Source organism: Ictidomys tridecemlineatus, chromosome X (genome assembly GCF_052094955.1).
Source record: "Ictidomys tridecemlineatus isolate mIctTri1 chromosome X, mIctTri1.hap1, whole genome shotgun sequence".
NCBI classification, from domain to species: domain Eukaryota; kingdom Metazoa; phylum Chordata; class Mammalia; order Rodentia; family Sciuridae; genus Ictidomys; species Ictidomys tridecemlineatus.
The window spans coordinates 86,033,106-86,051,536 of NC_135493.1; the positions used below are offsets into that span (position 1 = coordinate 86,033,106).

Below are 18,431 nucleotides of genomic sequence, written 5' to 3' on the forward strand. Positions count from 1 at the left end.
ACACATAATATTTTATCCTATTTATTAATATTTCATAACCTATAATCTATAATTTATAATCTATATTGATTAAGCTCAGACCATAACATCATGTCCCCAGGGACTCCCATTTCTACCCACCATCATGTCCTCAGGGACTCCCATTTCTACCCACCAATTCACTACAGACACTCCAGTACCCAAGCTCCCAGCAACCACAAGCACATCTCTTTGGGCTGTATCTTCCAGAGACTCCTGACAGCCTCCTTCCTACCAGCTGGGTCTTAGGCACCGCCTCCTTGCTCGGGTGTGTGGTAGGGGTAGGGCCAGGGTGAATACAAGGCCCTGGAGCCCAGCCACTGTCTCTGGATTCAGGTCCCTGCCTCTGCTGTTGGGAGCCAGAAATACTTTGTTTACCACCCCAGGATGGAAAAGGTGAGGAGCAGATAGGTGGGGCTTGGGTGGCAGGGTATAAGTCTCCTCCCTCACCTCACCTAAGTACCTCCTCTGCTCCCCCTAGGGTCCCTGGTGCCCCGTGCACATGGCTCCATGACCAGTATTAATTCGATGGATGCACAGTTGCCTTTGATGCCTTTGGAGCACTGGGAGAGCTCACCTGGTGATCTATCCAGTCCTTGACACACGTCAGCCAGTCCCATGCTTGTTGCCTCAACCTGTGCAGTGACCTACCTGGCTGCAGGCAAGAGGCCTGGCTGTGGGAGTGATTAGGAGCCCCTGGCCTTTTTCACTTCTGGTACCTTCCTTGTTAACTGATGACCCTAGAGGCTCCCTTTTCCACACAGGAGATGCTGTTATTCTAGGCACAGGAAGTAGAAGTTGAGGTCCACAAAAAGGGTACAGTGAACTAAGACAACTAAAACCAGGACACAGAACAGCTCAAGTTTATCACTAAATTCTGCAACCACACACATAAATTTGCACATAGTAAGCTTTCATTAAATTTCTATTTAAAGTTTGCATAAGGTGGTTTCTACTGGGGAAATGGAAGTATATGATAGGGATAAGGGTTGCCCTTTGAGCTTTGGGGGCCACACAAGGTTTTGGGAACTGGAGCATCATGGGTTTGGAAAATTCAAAAAGTGAGATGAACAGGTACCCTGGAGAGTAAAGAAGAGATGGTAGCCTAGAACTGAGGAGCCTCTGAATGGCACTGGGGTGGGATGGGAGACCAGTCATTGTCAGTGGAAGAATGAGGCCCCTCTCAAGTTTGAAAAGTTGTGTCTAGGATTATAGGCCCCAATGTGGGAGCCATTGGGCACAGTTTGACAGTAGCAGGAGGAGGAATGGAGTTGCAGTGAGATAGGGCTTGTGATCATCCTTTTGAAGAAGAAACTAAGAGTCTGAGAGGCTCAGAGACCTGTGCATTACACCACAGCTAGCCAATAATGCTGTTCTCTGGGAGCTTACCCTGACTTGGTCAGTGACTGTCATGGATTCTTGTATCCTGACACGTAAGTTCCAAGTGTTGTCAGGTGAAACAGGATAAACAGTCTCTTCTCTTCTTTCATTCCTCCTGCAATACCCTGCCCCCCCATATCTGACCTGACTGAGACCATGTTGGATCCCCTAAACTGTTCTGAGATATATATATATTATATTATATATAAAACATTTATTTATTTATATGTGGTGCTGAGAATTGAACCCAGCACCTCACACATGCTAGGAAAGAACTCTACCATTGAGCCACAACCCCAGCCCCTTTGCCCACTTTTTGTTGAGACTTTCACCTCCAGGAGGTGAACAGGGCAGCTTCCCTCTTGGGGTTTGGACTTTCAGGAACTTGTGGGTGGGTAGCAAGGTGCTTACAGACTGGAGAAAAGGAGCTTGAGGTCTTGTAGCTCCATGGATGAGAGAGTCTTGGATGTGGGGGTGTTGCCCAAGGGCTGGGGACATGTGGACTGTGAAGGGAAGCTTCAAGCACCCAGGTGAGGGAGCTTGCCAACTGGATGGAGTTGGAAAACTTCTTCCAGACTGGAAGATACTCAGACTTGGGGGTTTGTGGAGCAATGGAGGGTATAAGAATGTTCCCAGGGATGAATTACAAGGGCTGGAGTTTCAGGACACTGGGTAGGAATGAACTGAGAAGCCAGTGACAACAGGACCACAATTCTGGGGGCAGGGATAAGGCCTGGGGCTGAGGAGTGGTGCTTGTGTCAAGTCACTGAGGCTGCTGAGAGGGTAAGGGGTTCAGCTGAAATACATCTGGGGCCCTAATATACCCCATTGGAAAATGGGGGTGATGAGTTGTGTGTGGTATGAGTGCCAATGGAATTAGTAATAAGCTTCCAAGTGACCTGCATTGTGCCCAGCTAAGCTGTGTGGTAGCAGTGTTGATGCTTATCTTTAATTAATATTGATTACAATCACACTAGGAAAGGCCAAGCTCCCTTAATTCTTGTGAGTTTGAACCAATGCCCCGCTCAGCTTCATCCATTCATGAATATAATAAAGCAATTACCCCCTTTAAGTCTCACTTTATTTATGAATCTAAATCAACATCTTTCATAGTCCCACACAATTTATTAATTTATTGTTTTAAAGAATTTAAACTTTATTTTATATGTGGTACTGAGGATTGAATCCAGTGCTTCACACATGCTAGGCAAATGCTCTACCACTGTGCTACAACCCCAGTCCCCAATTTATTAATCAAACCTTTCTAATAGTGGACTGAGGGGTAACTGACATAAAATTTTTAAAAATATTTACTTATTTTCTTAGTTGTAGTTGGACACAATACCTTTATTTTATTTATATCTGGTGCTGAGGATCAAACCCAGGGCCTTGCACATGCTAGGCGAGCGCTCTACTGCTGAGCCACAACCCCAGCCCCACTGACATAAAATTTGATAGATTTTGAATGTAATGTTTACATCTGTGAAACTACCAGTATCACCAGGATTGAGAACGTAACCATCCCTACCAAGCATTTTTCCTTGCCTCTTTCTAATTTCTCCTTCCTGCCCCTGACTCCCTCTTCAGGTAACCGCTGATCCACTTTGTCACTATACATCAGTTGACATGTTACTAGATATTTATATAAATGGAAACTTACAAGTTGGGACTGGTGATGCATGCAGTCCCAGAAACTTGGGACATGGAGGCAGGAAGATTACAATTTTGTGGCTAGCCACATCAAATTAGCAAGGTTTTCAGCAATTTAGCAAGACCTTCTCTCAAAATGAAAAAGAGATGGGCTGGGGATGTGGCTCAAGCAGTAGTGCTCTCGCCTGGCATGCGTGCGGCCTGGGTTCGATTCTCAGCACCACATACAAACAAAGATGTTGTGTCCGCCGAGAACTAAAAAATAAATATTAAAAAAAATCTCTCTCTCTCTTTAAAAAAAGAAAAAGAGATAGCTGTGGTAAAATATCCCTAGGTTTAATTTCAAGTAGAGGGGGGAAAAAAGAATCCTACATCATACATTTATTTTATTTTGAGACAGTGGCTCCACTAGTTTGTTGATGCTGGCTTTGAACTTCTGATCCTCCTGCCTCTTTCTCCAGAACCACTGGGATTACAATGTGCACCACCGTGCCAGCTGTTTATTTATTTTGGAGGTAATGGGGATTGAACCCAGGGGGCTCTCCCACTGAAGAACATCAATAGCCCTTTTTATTTTTAATTTTGAGACAGTGTCTCTATAACTTTCCCAGGGTGATCTCCTAATTGTGATCCTCTTCTCAGCTTCTGATGTAGCTGGGACTACGTTGTGGGCCACTGCACTTGGCTCATGATTATTTTGAGGAAAAATTTGTAGTGCTGGGGATTGATCCCAAGGCCTCACTTAGTATGTGCTCCGCCACTGAGTTACACTCACAGCCTATAGCATAATTATTTTGAGATCCATCCAAATTGTTCATTTCTTTTTATTGCTGAGTTGTAGTCCATTGTACAAATATACCAGTGTGTTGATCATTTACCTACTGATAGGCATTTGAGTTGTTTCCAGTTTTGGATCACTAACAAATGTTATGGACTGAATTGTGTGCCCCCTTCCCCTGATAAATTCACATTAAAGACCTAACCAGCCAGGTGCAATGACACACGCTTGTAATCGCAGTGGTTTGGGATGTTGAGACCAGAGGATCGAAAGTTCAAAACCAGCCTCAGCAAAAGCGAGATACTAAGCAACTCAGTGAGACCCTGTCTCTAAATAAAATACAGAATAGGGCTGTGGATGTGGCTCAGTGGTTGAGTGCCTCTGAGTTCAATCCCCAGTATCCCCCTCCCCTCAAAAAAAAGTAGAAGCAGAAGCAGATGCATGCTCAGTTCTTCTAGAGTGGGTGCTTTGATTGCTGCTTGATTGCCTGAAGACATCAGACTCACTCTGCCAAATAGTACTCTTTTTTAAAAAATATTTTTTTCTAGTTGTAGATGTGGTGCTGAGGATCGAACCCAGGGCCTCACACATGTGAGGCAGCTGCTTTACCATTGAGCTATAGCCCCCAACTCCCAAACTGTACTCTTTTTTAAATATTTATTTTCTCTTTGTAGTTGGACACAATACCTTTATTTATTTTTATGTGGTGCTAAGGATCAAACCCAGGGCCTCACGCTTGCTAGGTGAGTGCTCTACCTCTGAGCCACAACCCTAGCCCCCAAACTGTACTCTTTTTTAAAAAATTTTATTGTTGGTTGTTCAAAACATTACATAGTTCTTGACAAGTCATATTTCACACTTTGATTCAAGTGGGTTATGAACTCCCATTTTTACCCTGTATACAGATTGCAGCATCACATTGGTTACACATCCACTGTTTTACATATTGCTATACTAGTGTCTGTTGTATTCTGCTGCCTTTCCTATCCTCTACTATCCCCCATCCCCTCCCCTCCCATCGTCTCTCTCTACCCCATCTACTGTAATTCATTTCTCCCCCTTGTTTTTTTCCCCCCTTTCCCCTCACTTCCTCTTGGGGTCGGGCTCCAAATTCCTCAATAGGACACCCATAGCACAAGAGTTAATAACTAGAACCAACAAATGGGACTTACTCAAACTAAAAAGTTTTTTTCTCAGCAAAAGGAACAATAAGAGAGGTAAGTAGGAAGCCTACATCCTGGGAACAAATCTTTACTCTTCACACTTCAGATAGAGCCCTAATATCCAGAGTATACAAAGAACTCAAAAAATTAAATAATAAGAAAACGAATAACCCAATCAACAAATGGGCCAAGGACCTGAACAGAAACTTCTCAGAGGAGGACATACAATCAATCAATAAGTACATGAAAAAATGCTCACCATCTCTAGCAGTCAGAGAAATGCAAATCAAAACCACCCTAAGATACCATCTCACTCCAGTAAGAATGGCAGCCATTATGAAGTCAAACAACAACAAGTGCTGGCGAGGATGTGGGGAAAAGGGTACACTTGTACATTGCTGGTGGGACTGCAAATTGGTGAGGCCAATTTGGAAAGCAGTATGGATATTTCTTAGAAAGCTGGGAATGGAACCACCATTTGACCCAGCTATTCCCCTTCTTGGTCTATTCCCTAAAGACCTAAAAAGAGCATGCTACAGGGACACTGCTACATCCATGTTCATAGCAGCACAATTCACAATAGCAAGACTGTGGAACCAACCTAGATGCCCTTCAATAGACGAATGGATAAAAAAAAATGTGGCAGTTATACACAATGGAGTATTACTCTGCATTAAAAAATGACAAAATCATAGAATTTGCAGGGAAATGGATGGCATTAGAACAGATTATGCTAAGTGAAGCTAGCCAATCCCTAAAAAACAAATGCCAAATATTTTCTTTGATATAAGGAGAGTAACTAAGAACAGAGTAGGGAGGAAGAGCATGAGAAGAAGATTAACATTAAACAGGGGTGAGAGGTGGGAGGGAAAAGGAAAGAGAAGGGAAATTGCATGGAAACAGAAGGAGACCCTCATGGTTATACAAACTGTACTCTTAATGGTGACTCTCCAGAGAGTTTCCAGGCCTTAAGTACAGGAGTGGAAATGCATCATTGTTTGGTTCCTTTTGTTCTGAAGCTCAGAATTCTTATGTTTTTTTTTTTTTTAAGAGAGAGAGATTTTTTAATGTTTATTTTTTAGTTTTCAGCGGACACAACATCTTTGTTTGTATGTGGTGCTGAGGATTGAACCCGGGCCGCACGCATGCCAGGCGAGCGCCCTACCACTTGAGCCACTTCCCCAGCCCAAAGCTCCGAATTCTTGAACTGTGTAGTTACTGGTTCCTCCAGGTCTCCAGCCTGTTGAACACCATTGTGGGACTATCCACAATGATCATATAAGACAATCTAACAAATTCCCTTTTTATAATAATAAAAACTCTAATCACCAATGTGATAGTATCTAGAGACAGGGTCTTTAAGAGGTAATTGGGTTAAATGAGATTATAAGGTGGGGCTATGTACAGTCCTAATCAGATGAATTGTATGTAGCCTTACAAAAAAAAAAAAAAAGGAAGAGAGGGCTGGGGATGTGTCTCAGTGGTAGAATGCTTGCCTACCATGCATGAATCTCTGGGTTTGATTACCAGCACTCCCCCCAAATTAAAAAAAAAAAAAGGAAGAGAGAGAGAGAGGGTTCTGTCTCCCTCTGATATCTCTTTCCCACTCTCAACTCAATGTGAGGATACAGCCAGAAGGAAGCCATCTACAAGCCAAGATTTTTTTTCCAGCAACCGAATGACCAGCACCTTGATCTTGACTTTCCAGTCTCTAGAAGTGTTAGAAATTAAATTTCTGTTGTTTCAGCCACCCAATCTCTGTAGTATTTTGTTATGGCAGCCCAAGATGAATATGACAAGAAATAAAGGTGACATTCATGTACAAATCTTAATGTAGAAGTCTGCTTTTTTTCTTTAAAAAAAAAAAGGTAAATAAATACCCAGAAGTGGAATGGCTGAAATCATACCTATATGTTTAACTTAAGACACTGCCAAACTGTTTTCCAAAGTTGCTAAGCCATTTACATACCTATCAGCAGTATATTTGAGTTCCATTTCTTCTATATCTTTTGCAACTGTTGGTATGTTCAGGCTTTTTAATTTTAACCAGGGTTCTCAGATAATAGAAGCCGTGGCGCCTGAGTAAAACCGAGGCCAAGTGTTCAGACTGGCTCCTACAACCAGGCCTTGGTGCCAGCAGCCAGGTAGGTCATGGCATGGGTCGGGGCACAGAACTGGCCGGCCTCAGCCGAGTCCAGGCTGGGGCAGGCCGCCAGGTGAGTGTGCCCCTGTGCTCAAAACTAGTTGCTGGGCGGCCGAGAGTCCACCCAGCAGACTACTGGCTATGGAGTCGCGCTCAGGGGGCACTGCGGACCGTAGGGGGAGCAGAGGAGGTATGGGAGAGGTGGAGTAGGGTGGGAAAGGGAGGGAGAGTGTCCCATGTCACCCTCGCCCCGCCTGTCTGTTCCTCACCTTTTCCATTCTACAGGTGGTAAACAGCAGCCTTGGAGGCCAAGCGGTATTGGTAGCGGGCAGGGTCTGATGGTCGAGGGCTGTGCTCCAAGTCAGCACTCTTCACAACACAGCAGAGGGGCGGCACACCAGGCGCAGGAGGGGTAGCTTCCCCGGAGTCTCGGGGGAAGGTGCACTGAGAGATCTGGGGACAACTGGGCACTCAGGATCCATAGCTCCAGGCCCTATACTCACATTCACACACCCCCTCCACACACACCTGAGCAGAGAGGCGGTGCACAAGACCGAGCTGGTAGGAAGGAGACTGTAGGAGTCTCTGGAGGCTCGCCTGGGGAGGTCTGCCCGTGGTTGCTGGGGACGCCTGGGCACGCAGTGTCTGTAGTGAATTGGTGACCAGAACTGGGGGTCCATGAGGAGGGGTCACCTAGAGGCACGTGGGTCATGTGGGGTAAATGGGCCTCCGAGGGATCTCCGGGGAGTAGCAGGGTCTGCTTAGGAGATGTGGAGGGGAAATCGGGTGTCCCAGGGCTGTGTGGGGGTGTTTTCTTTCGGGATCTCCGAGAGAAGCAGGATCCCTAGAGACTTGGTGGGAGAAGTTTGGAATCTAGATTATTTAGGGGAGAGTCAAGGAGCTCCTGAGAAATTATTGTGGTGTTCCGAGGGGTCCAGGACCACTGCAGCCAAATGGCTACCTGCAGGGACATAGTCGGGGCAAGGTGGGGATCCAGTGTCATGCCCGCGATGGTCGGGGGTCTCGAAAGAGGAGGGGGACAGTCGACGACTTTCCAAACAATGCAGGGAGTGGCCAGGAGTCTCCGGGTAGGTTGCCGAGCATTTTTAGGTCTCCGGATGTCTGGAATCATGGGTATTCTCGGAGGCTCGGGGTGTGCGCTGACCTGTTTCTCTTCTGCGCAGGCCGCGGCCTTCCTCTGCAGGCGGGCCCCGGCGCCCGGCGCCTGCTGGCGCGGCTGGACGCGCGCCCCCTGGCGGCTCGAGCTGCTGCAGACGTGTGGGCGCTGGTACGCAGGGCTGGCGACACTTTGCGCCTGCGCCCCAAGGAGGGTGCGTGGTGAGGGTCGGGGAGGGGCGGGGAAGGGCGGGGAGGGGCGGGGAGGGGCGGGGCCTCTGGGGACCCGGACTGGATTGGGATGGGCTGTGTTCCAGGTGACAGGCCAAGGAAGTGTTAGTTATGGGCCTGGGTGGGACAAAGGTGTGTGATTCGGTCGGGCGGGGCTCGGAGAGCTCTTGGAGGGAGCAGGGCCCTGGGGTTATTGTAGCATATTCCTTTAGGGTAATTGAGATAGGGGATCGCTAGGCGATTCTTTGAGGGTGCTGGTCTGAGTGGTCATTCTGATTGAGATTGGGTTGTGGACAATTTGGGGGGCTCCATACTCTGCCCATCAAGTCATGTTTATGACTTTGTTATTACATTGCAGATGTGAATAAATTAAGGATTTTGAAATGAGGAGATATTGGGAGGTTATTTCTGGGGAGTGGATCCTGGAGGATGCTGGGGGCGGGCAACTCGTTGGAGGGCTGGACTGGAATGCTAGTCCCGGGGTGGAGGCTCTGAGTGCTTGGAGGTGCTGCCTGAAGTGTGAGGAATGGGATGGAGTTTGGAGGCTAATTAGAGGGCGGGGTCTGGGATGCTCAAGAGCCCAATCTTAGAGTAGCAGCTTCCAGGGGGTGTTCCGGGTGTTAGGGCTGCATGTTATTATCATCAGATAGTGAGGTCTGGAGGATTACTCAATTAGTCAGCCTAGTACTATTTGTTAAGAAGGCTGAGTCAGGACGTTTATTCTTTTTTTTAATTTTTATTTTTTTTCACAATACCTTTATTCTATTTATTTTTATATGGTTCTGAGGATGGATCCTAGGGCCTTACACGTGCTAAGCAAGTGCTCTACCACTGAACTACAGCCCCAGGCCCAGGACGTTTATTCTTTTTTTCTCAGAGGCACTTGGCTACTGAGCCACATCCCCAGTCCTATTTTGTATTTTATTCAGAGACAGCGTCTCACTGAGTTGCTTAGGCCCTTGCTAAGTTGCTGAGGCTGGCTTTGAATTCATGATCCTCCTGCCTCAGCCTCCTGAGCCACTGAGATCATTGGTGGGTGCCGCTGGGGGGACATTTATTCTTTTTTTTTAATCTCTTTTTTTTTTAAAGAGAGAGAGAGATGAGATGAGATGAGAGAGAGAGAGAGATATTTAATATTTATTTTGTAGTTTTCGGCGGACACAACATCTTTGTTTGTATGTGATGCTGAGGATCGAACCCAGGCCACACGCATGCCAGGCGAGCGCGCTACCGCTTGAGCCACATCCCCAGCCTGGGATATTTATTCTTAAGAGCTGAGTTTTTAAGATTACTGTGTGGTGGGGACTGGTTCCTAAGTAGTTAAATGGTGAGAGTCTGTGAGAGTTTAGAGGTAGGCAACAAGGTGAGGTCAGAGTATTAACTCAGGGGGCTGGTCCTAGGTATGTACCCTGATAGCATTCCACCTCTTTCATCCTTTAGCCATTAACATGCTGGACTCTGCGGACATAGAAGTCATAGACAGTCGCCTACCTCATACCACTGTTGTGGAACACCAACCTCAGGTACCACCTCACCCATATATTCAAAGCCATCTGCTTTAGGGCAGGCAATCAATGTACATTTGTGTCCTTACTCCAGCATTTTAGGTCAGAGACCCTGGGTATTCCTACTGCGCCAACTCGAGTGACCCAGGATAAGGCAAGATGTGCTTCAAAGCCACTCCAGGCCTCTGGTCGGTTCTCTGTGGAGCTAGTCCGCAATCACACAGGCTTTGGCCTCACTTTAAGTGGGGGCCGAGATGTAGCAGGTGATGCTCCACTGGCTGTGCGTGGGTTGCTGAAGGATGGGCCAGCACAGCGTTGTGGTCATTTGCAGGTTAGCCCTAAGCACCCTCCTTTCATAGGTGTGATCCCCACCTTTGTCCAGAAGCTCTCTATATTTCCTTCCTATACCACCACTGCCTTGCATTCTTGCAGGCTGGTGATCTCATTCTCCATATCAACGGAGAGTCAACGCAGGGACTTACCCATGCCCAAGCGGTGGATCGGATCCGAACTGGAGGTTCCCGGCTTCGGCTTGTGTTGCAGAGGCCTAATGAGACTCAAACTGGCAAGCACAAGGGGATGGGTGGGTCCCAAAAGGGAAGCAGTGGGTTTTCTAGGGAAGGAAATTAGAGGTCTGTGAGGGGAAGGAGAGGTTAGAAGGGGTTTAGTGGTCTCAGTGGGGAGGATCAGGATTTGGTGTCTAAGTGGGGTTAGTATATTTTTGAAAGTGGGGGTGGGAGGGGAGCCCTTCCTAGGAAAGGAATTTCAGAGGGGAAACTTTCTATAGGGGAAAGGAGAGGAGGGAAGAGATCTGGGGTAAAAGCAGATCTTCAGCTGGGTGTGGTGGCACATACCTACAATCCCAGCATCTTGGGAGGCTGAGTCAGGAGGATGAAAATTTGAGGCCAGTGTCAGCAACTTAGTGGGGATGTGGCTCGGTGGTTAATCGCTCCTGGGTTCAGTTGTTGGTCCTACTATTCCTACTACTACTAACAATAATAAAAGCCAGTGTTCAGCAGGGTCTTAGTCCTTGGAGGGATAGGCAGAATGGAGTCTCAGCTGGGAGGATATGGGATGGAGATCTAGAGAGTAGAAGGTTTAGTTCTGAGAGACAAAGGGTTGATAAGGGAAAAGTTGGGAGTCAAGGTGGGATGAGAGAGGGAATAGTCAAAGGTCTTAGACTGGAGAGATTATTAGTGCCAAGGCCAAGGTCATGGTTTAATTTCCTTTAGGGATTATGGGAAATGATTTCTGTGTGGGTGTCCTGGATTAAGGCAGGGAAGAGTCTAGAGAAAGGAGGTGTTGGGGCTTGTGTGTGGGGGTACTAATCACTGGACACCTCCAGGAAGGTGGAGGAAGATTTCTCTAAGGGAGGGGGGGTGTCTCTGTTTCCTGCCACCCTTGGGCCTTCTGGGCCATCCTAAACCCTGGACCCCAATTTCCGTTTTCCACTCCATCAATCTAAACTGTAGCCCTGTCATTCCCAGACTGCCGTCCAGATCTTGTAGGTCCGGCGATGATGAAGTCTCACAGTGCCAGCCTTTCCCCAGTTCACCACCCTCAATTCAATAGGACCCCAAAGACGCGGGGCAGCCCCGAGCCTAGTCCAGAGGCAGTGGTCGACGCTCCCGCAGTTCCTCCAGCAGAGCGCCACATGGAGGACCCTGATGACCGTATCCCTGGTTCCCCAGGACCCTGGCTGGTGCCGAGTGAGGAACGGCTCTCGCGGGCCCTAGGTCTCCCAAGGGCTGCGCAGCTCGCTCAGGAGACAGCAGCTGGAAGGAGAAGGCACTGAGCAGACGACATAGGGCTCTGTGCTCACTTGGTAGGGTCCAGTCTGGATCCGATGGGCCCCGACCGCAATGCATTAGCGTCGGGCTGAGAGCTCCTACTTGTCTGGTCTTCCCTCCCACCACGTAGTTGACTGGCCCGCGCTCCCCTCCAGGCGTCTGCAGTCCAGCCTTCCCAGACCCCCTCAAACCCACGCTTCTGGTTCTGGGCGGGGATGTAATAAAATGGTTTGATCTAGTCTTGACTTGCCAGGTGCTCCAGGAGGGGTGGGGCTTCCAGATCACCCTGGAAAGGAGGGGGTGGGTCCATCCGGTTTCGAGGAGGACCTCTAGTAACCAGCGATGAGCTGCGCGCAGTTGCTTTCAAGTTTTCGCTTCTGCCCATCGTCGCTGGGCTCGCGGGCTTGCTCCCCTTTCATTTTCCTTGTGTTAACTCCTGCTCCTCCCCATTCATTCATTTCACTCGTTTGGAGACGTGAAACGCTCCACATATATGATTGTGGCATGGGGAATACAGACGTGGACCTATTGTGGTAGTGTCCTCAACATATACCTGCTGTCGCAGCTCAGAATCGTTCAGACTCTCTGCTTACATAAAGATAGCAAGTCTAGAAGCAGGGCGGCTTTCCTCCCTAGGAGTCTGCGGTCTCCCATTTCCGGCCTAGAAGCCAGCTTTTGCTGGCACGGAGACTGCCATCCTCAGGGTACAGGCTGGGGCCCTGGAGCCCCCTTTGGGACAGGAGCCGGGAAGGTGTGAGTCATCGCCCGGGGCTGGGCCAGGCTAAAAAGAGCAGTTAGAACCTTTGGGCCACGCCCCACTTTTCCATAGATGGTGACGAACTGCAGCGGGCCTTGTGCTTACACGCCATATGCTGGGCGTTCCGGGTCCCTAGAGAAACACAGAATTTCCTCCACCCTTCCAGCGGAGCCCCACAGCTGGGGCTTATAAGACCAGCGGGATTCTAACCAGGGTAGCCCCAAGGCAACTGCAGTCTGAGACCAGAAATATTAGGACACCTTTGCGGTCACCACATCCTGAACACTGGGCCCCAACCCCCCAAGGAGGGAAGCTGTGGTCTGACTGGAACTGGCAACTTTCAGTCCCTATGGTGAAGAGGTGTGGAAGTGGAGAGAGAAATTAAAGGGTCAGAGTGCGAGAGTCTGGGGTTGTGCTGGAGTGGAGACAAGGATTGCAAAACTGAGTTGGATTATGAAGAACATTTTAATGGTTAGCACCGTACACATAGCAGTGAGTGTCCGTCTTCCAGCTACCCTTGACTCAGAGCCTGGAGGAAGCATGACTCCACAGTTGTCAGGAAGGGTTCTAGAGCCCCATTCCTATAAACACAGTCACACCCAGGGGACTAATTATAATAATCCCAGTCACATTTATCTCATATCACTTCATCTCTGCTAGTGGTTTTAGTGCAGTATTTATTTTCATCTAGTTACACACCAACTCAAGTAGCCTGTAGGTCCATTTCACAGTGGGGGAAAGCAAGGCCCCAAATGAAAATAGCTTGAGGTGTGTGTGTGAAGAGGTTGAAGTAAGAGTTAATCAAACTTGATTTCTGAACCTGTCCTCTTAATCTCACCTATATTTGACAAGTAGTAATAGAAACTTGGCTGTCTGTATACCTTGCATGAAAGTATTATGGAGATACTTGTGGAATAAGACATAAAGATTCCATCTAATGGGATGAATAAAGGTTATTGTTATATTTCCAAAAATATATATTTCCATCTGTGTGTAGCAGACGTCATGAGGGTAGGCATATGTCAGATAAGAAAGATAAGGCAATGAATTTTTAAAAGACAATTTCAGAAAAAAAAGTGAGAATTACAAAGATAGCAAAAGGAGGTTATGTTGGGGAGGATCATGGTGGGCTGCTAGCCTCTTTGAGGACATGACATATGAGCTGGAACCTGAATGATCACAAGTCAGATGACTAGTTGTGGGGAAATGGCATTGACAGCAGCTGGAACAAGTGCAAAGGTCCTAAGGCAGCTGAGTTTGTCTTGTTCAAGAAATTTGGGCATTCCTTACTGAAATAGAAAGCACACACTCAGCACTGGGGAAAAATGTTTCTACCCCTTCCACTATTCAGTCACTCTTTCAGCAGCCTTAAATTTGAGGGGCCCTGTGTTTGGGAGGGGGACAGCAGGCAGGTCCACAAGGTGAATCCTTCTATGAATCCAACTATGACTCTCCACCTCAAATGAGATGAGAATGAAACTGATGTCCAGTCTAGAGAGTGTGTCATCATAACACATTGGGGTGTTGATTCCAGGTAACCAGGTGCATGTTTCAGACACAGGCATCCAGGCTGAGCCAGAAGTTACTTGCTCAGTATAATAACTCTGCAAATGACAACAACTATGTCTTCAGCCTTGAATTTCAGGACCCATCCCCTATCTTGCCAAGCAATAAATATGCCTTTCTCCTCAAAACTGGAAACTGAGGCCCAGCACTTAGGGCCAAGACTTCTCTGGAATCGCACTGCACAGAATCAGACCCTGGGCTGTCCCGGATCTAAACCTATTAACAATGTCCACCCCCATTTACTGAGCAGCTTCATGCTCATCAGGCCCCGCTTTAACTCCACCTTTGCATCACCATGGTCTCATTCTCATCACTGCTGAGATTTATTTCACTCCGCTATCCTTTATCCAAAGTTCCAAAATCCAAAAAGCTCTGGAAACTGACTGCCCCATGCCCACCACAGGTTTGGTACCAATCGTCTGTACAAGCTGACCTGATCTGATGAAAAACAATATTCAGTCCTTATTTATCCCACTTGTTGTGAACACTCACAGTTTTTTTTTTTTTTTTGAGGAAATAATTAACCCTAACCATCCCAGACCTCGCCGAGGGTGTTAAGTAATATATCATACAGGCATCGGGAAAACTTTCTAAAATCCAACATTTTCCGAATTCTGGAAACATACCTGGCCCTTAGACTTTCGGGTTTAACCATGGCCTCGCTGGTTTTCAGCTGAGGAAACTGAGTCACTCCCTCCCAAAGCCAGATTCCCGCAGTTCTAAGTTGAGGCAACTCTGTTTTGAATTTTAAAAAGGCGAAGAGTCTTGATATTCCCGCGCCCGCCCGGTACCTGGAGCTGCAAAGCACCTTGGGGATGGGGCGTCCCCAAGGCTTTGCGCCGGGCTGGGACAGTCCTTGGCGGGCGGGGCGAGGGGGCTTCCGGGGCGGCAGCCACCTGGCCCGGCCCCCTCCGGCCCCGCCCGCTTGGGCTCAGCGCGGTGATTCACTCCCTCCTTCGCCCCGGGGGCCCCCTTCCCGGCCAGACGGCGGGCAAGACGGCTGGGTGTGCAGCGTCCTCGAACCCGCGAGCCAGCGAGCCAGAGAGCCAGCAGATCCTCTGTACCCGCAGGAACTCCAACCCACGCCATGGCGGATTCCGAGCGTCTCTCGGCCCCCGGCTGCTGGGCCGCCTGCACCAGCTACTCGCGCACCCGCAAGGGAATCCTCCTGTTCGCCGAGATTGTGAGCGTCCCCGGGCAGGCGGGTGGGCAAAGGCGGGGTGAGGTGGCGCGACCACGCGGTACTGGACAGTCCGGGGTGAGGCAGGCACGTGGTCGGGGCGCTGGGCCTTGGGGCGCAGGTGGCTGGGTTCGTGGCCGAGGCTGGGAACTGGGGGTGCAGCGGGAGTTGGTGGGATTTGGGAGGGTGTTTGGAGAGTTGGTGGAGCAAGGACGAAGCGGGGAGCCTGGGACGCACATGGGGGTTTTGGTGGGAGAAGCCCTCCAGGACTCAGTGGACTGAGCCAAGGGGTCTTGGGGGGCTGAGAAGTGGGGTGCCTTCCGTGGCAGGGCGTGGCGCGGCCTGGACACTGGCGGGCGGGCTGGCAGTGTGCCGAGAGGCGGGGCCTGTTGGGGTGGGGCCCCGTGCACTAGTGTGGCGGGGTGGTGTGCCCCACCCTCCGCCAGTTCTTTCTTGCCCTTTTGGGACTGGGAGGAAGGTCCTTAGCTTTCCAGGCGTCTGGGGAACCTTGGTTTCCCGCCCCTCAAAGTGGGCACCGCCTTTGAGTCACTTATGAGAAGGGTGCGGTACCTTTAACGGAGCCCTGCCCCTCCAGTGTCACTCTCACCGCTTCCCAAAGGGGTTGCTGGGGGAACCGCACGTTCCGCCTCCTTATGGGTTGGAAGCTGGCGCCAGCCTTGCTCGCAAAACACCTGGCAGAGCCACTCCCCTCAGGCAGCCGACATCCTAGAAGGGAAAGCGGGGGAACTGAGGCACCCAACTGTGCTCCTTACTTTATGAGTGACCCTGGGAAGCCACTTAACTTCTCTGACTCACTTTTCTCATCTGTAAAACAGAGATACTAATAGTATCTAGCTCATTAGGTGGTTGTTATGACTAAATGAATCAATATTTTTAACTGAGAACAATGCTTAGAGCCCAGCATGGTGGCTCAAGCCTGTAATCCCAGCGATTTGGGAGGAGGCTGTGGCGGGAGGATCACAAGTTAGAGGCCAGCTTCAGCAATTTAGCAAGCCCCTGAGCAATTTAGCAAGACCCTATCTCAAAATAAAAAGGGCTGGAGATGTAGTTCAGTGGTAAAGTACCTGTAGGTTCAATCTCTAGAAACCAACCAATCAACCAACCAACCAAACAAACAAACAAAAATCCACATTGCTCCAGGCACAGGGAACACACAGAAAGTGTTTAGCAATTATTGTGTGTCATTTTTTCCCAGACCTGGTAGGTATCTGAGAAGTGGATCTTTTTTTTGGAGCGGGGAGGGTGTTGGGGGTGTAACCCAGGGCCTTGTGCATGCAAGGTACTACCATTGAGGTATATTTCCAGCTCTGAGAAGTGGAATTCATTTATTTTTTCTGGTAGGCATTTGAATTTGAGACCCCTACTCTCCCAATTTAAACTAGTTCCCTCAGCCTTCAGAACTAACTGGGACCCCCTTTCCCATGTCACCCTTCCAGGTATTGTGCCTGGTGATTCTGATTTGCTTCAGTGCCTCCACATCAGCGTACTCCTCTCTGTCTGTGATTGAGATGATCCTTGCTGCAGTCTTCTTTGTCATCTACATGTGTGGCCTGCACGCCAAGATACCATTCATCAACTGGCCCTGGAGTGTGAGAAGGGGTCAAAATGGCAAGCTGGGCAGGGGCCTGGGCAGTTGGGATTGTCTGGGGAACTCTGGATGCTGACTTCCCTCTTCTCCCTACACCTCACAGGATTTCTTCCGAACTCTCATAGCATCGATCCTGTACCTGATCACCTCCATTTTAGTCCTTGTTGACAACAGAAGCCAATCCAGAATTGCTGCAGGGGTAAGCCTGTGGAGGCACCTCTAGAGCATAGGGAAAAGGGTTTGAAGATCCAGGGACCATCTGCTTCTGCTTTTGGCAAAAACTTATTCTCAGGGCCAACAGGAAAATCTGGCCCCAGCCATGGTTTATCTCCAAAGATCATTTGCTATAAAGGGCTGCCCGTTGTCAGACACAGGGCCTTTGTTGGAAGTATAAACATGCTAGATTGCCATCTGTTAGAACTTTGTCTCAAATGTAGAATGAAATATGCCCCCTACATTTGGCTGGCTGCCCTGTGTTGAGAGGTCCTAGGGGCGGAGTGGGGTAGAATCCAGCCTACTGGACTTTCTCTTTGGCTCTGGGGCTTCCAATCTAGATAGGAGTTACCATCCAGCATGGGGAAGTCCCTGGAGGTGGTGGATACCAGGAGTTAAGAGTCTGAATGGGCCAACCACCTAATCCAACTCCCTCACTCTCATCTCCATCCCCAGGTACTGGGACTGATAGCTGTGTGCCTCTTTGGCTATGATGCCTACTTTACCTTCCCTCTTCGGCAACAAAGACATACAGCAGCCCCCACTGGTAAGTATGTGTGTGTGTGTGTGTGTGTGTGTGTGTGTTGCTGAGAAAGCAAAGGAGAAAAAGGAAAGGTATCTCCCAAGGGAGGGTAATAATGCCATTATGTTTCGTATCAGTAAGTGCCATAAGCTTCAACATTCCTATTTGTAAAATGGGCATATGGATGGGGCTGGGGTTGTGGCTCAGAGGAGAAGTGCTCATTTAGCATGCGTGAGGCACTGAGTTTGATTCTCAGCCCACACAAAAATTAAATAAAGGTATTGTGTCCACTTACAACTAAAGAATAAATATTTTTAAAAAACAGGCACATGGATGTTTTCTCTCTTTTCCTCCTGCAGACCCCACAGATGGCCCGGTGTAGGAGAACTTCCCTCATTTCTCTCTGCAATTTGAAAATAACTTCTTTTGGAAAACACTTCTTCCCACTCCCACAACAATCCTCCCAGCCAACCAACTTCTAGCCCCCTGTTGAGGTAACAGTGCCTTTTCTGGGAGAATTTTGTCTTCCAGACTGCTACTCAATCATCCTGGGTATGGACACTTTTATGGGTATGCCTAGGTCCCCCTCCCTTCTGCAGTATTCAGTTCTGCCTGGACCACACTCCCACCTAAACCACAAAGTGAGGGAAGTGGGTGCCTAGGATTTCAGAGTGTACACTCCACCTGGTGACCCACTCCAAATAACCTCCTCATTTTGGGGAATGGTTCTGTGGAGAGAGAAATAAATAATAAACATTGTTAAAATCTGTGATAATGAATAAATTAATCCTCTGATCAAATGTGAACAA

General features: G+C 48.6%; 2 protein-coding genes across 6 annotated transcripts; both read left to right on the forward strand.

The window, feature by feature from the left end:
• The first annotated feature begins 7,193 nt into the window (after nucleotides 1-7,193).
• On the forward strand, nucleotides 7,194-12,012 carry Magix (MAGI family member, X-linked). Of its 5 annotated transcripts, none has more exons than XM_078034857.1 (6): nucleotides 7,194-7,322; nucleotides 8,317-8,463; nucleotides 9,920-10,002; nucleotides 10,079-10,315; nucleotides 10,417-10,567; nucleotides 11,472-12,012. In XM_078034857.1, the coding sequence occupies exons 1-6, from the start codon at nucleotides 7,274-7,276 to the stop codon at nucleotides 11,777-11,779; spliced, it is 975 nt and encodes a 324-aa protein (XP_077890983.1). In that variant the 5' UTR covers nucleotides 7,194-7,273; the 3' UTR covers nucleotides 11,780-12,012. The 5 variants fall into 5 exon arrangements, with proteins under 5 accessions (XP_077890983.1, XP_077890984.1, XP_077890987.1 ...); XM_078034858.1 differs by having other exon boundaries at nucleotides 10,417-10,549; XM_078034861.1 differs by lacking the exon at nucleotides 10,079-10,315.
• A 2,985-nt stretch (nucleotides 12,013-14,997) lies between these two features.
• On the forward strand, nucleotides 14,998-18,390 carry Plp2 (proteolipid protein 2). Its single transcript, XM_005338682.5, has 5 exons — nucleotides 14,998-15,280; nucleotides 16,735-16,887; nucleotides 16,990-17,085; nucleotides 17,556-17,646; nucleotides 17,982-18,390. The coding sequence occupies exons 1-5, from the start codon at nucleotides 15,185-15,187 to the stop codon at nucleotides 18,002-18,004; spliced, it is 459 nt and encodes a 152-aa protein (XP_005338739.1). The 5' UTR covers nucleotides 14,998-15,184; the 3' UTR covers nucleotides 18,005-18,390.
• Nucleotides 18,391-18,431: the final 41 nt, after the last annotated feature.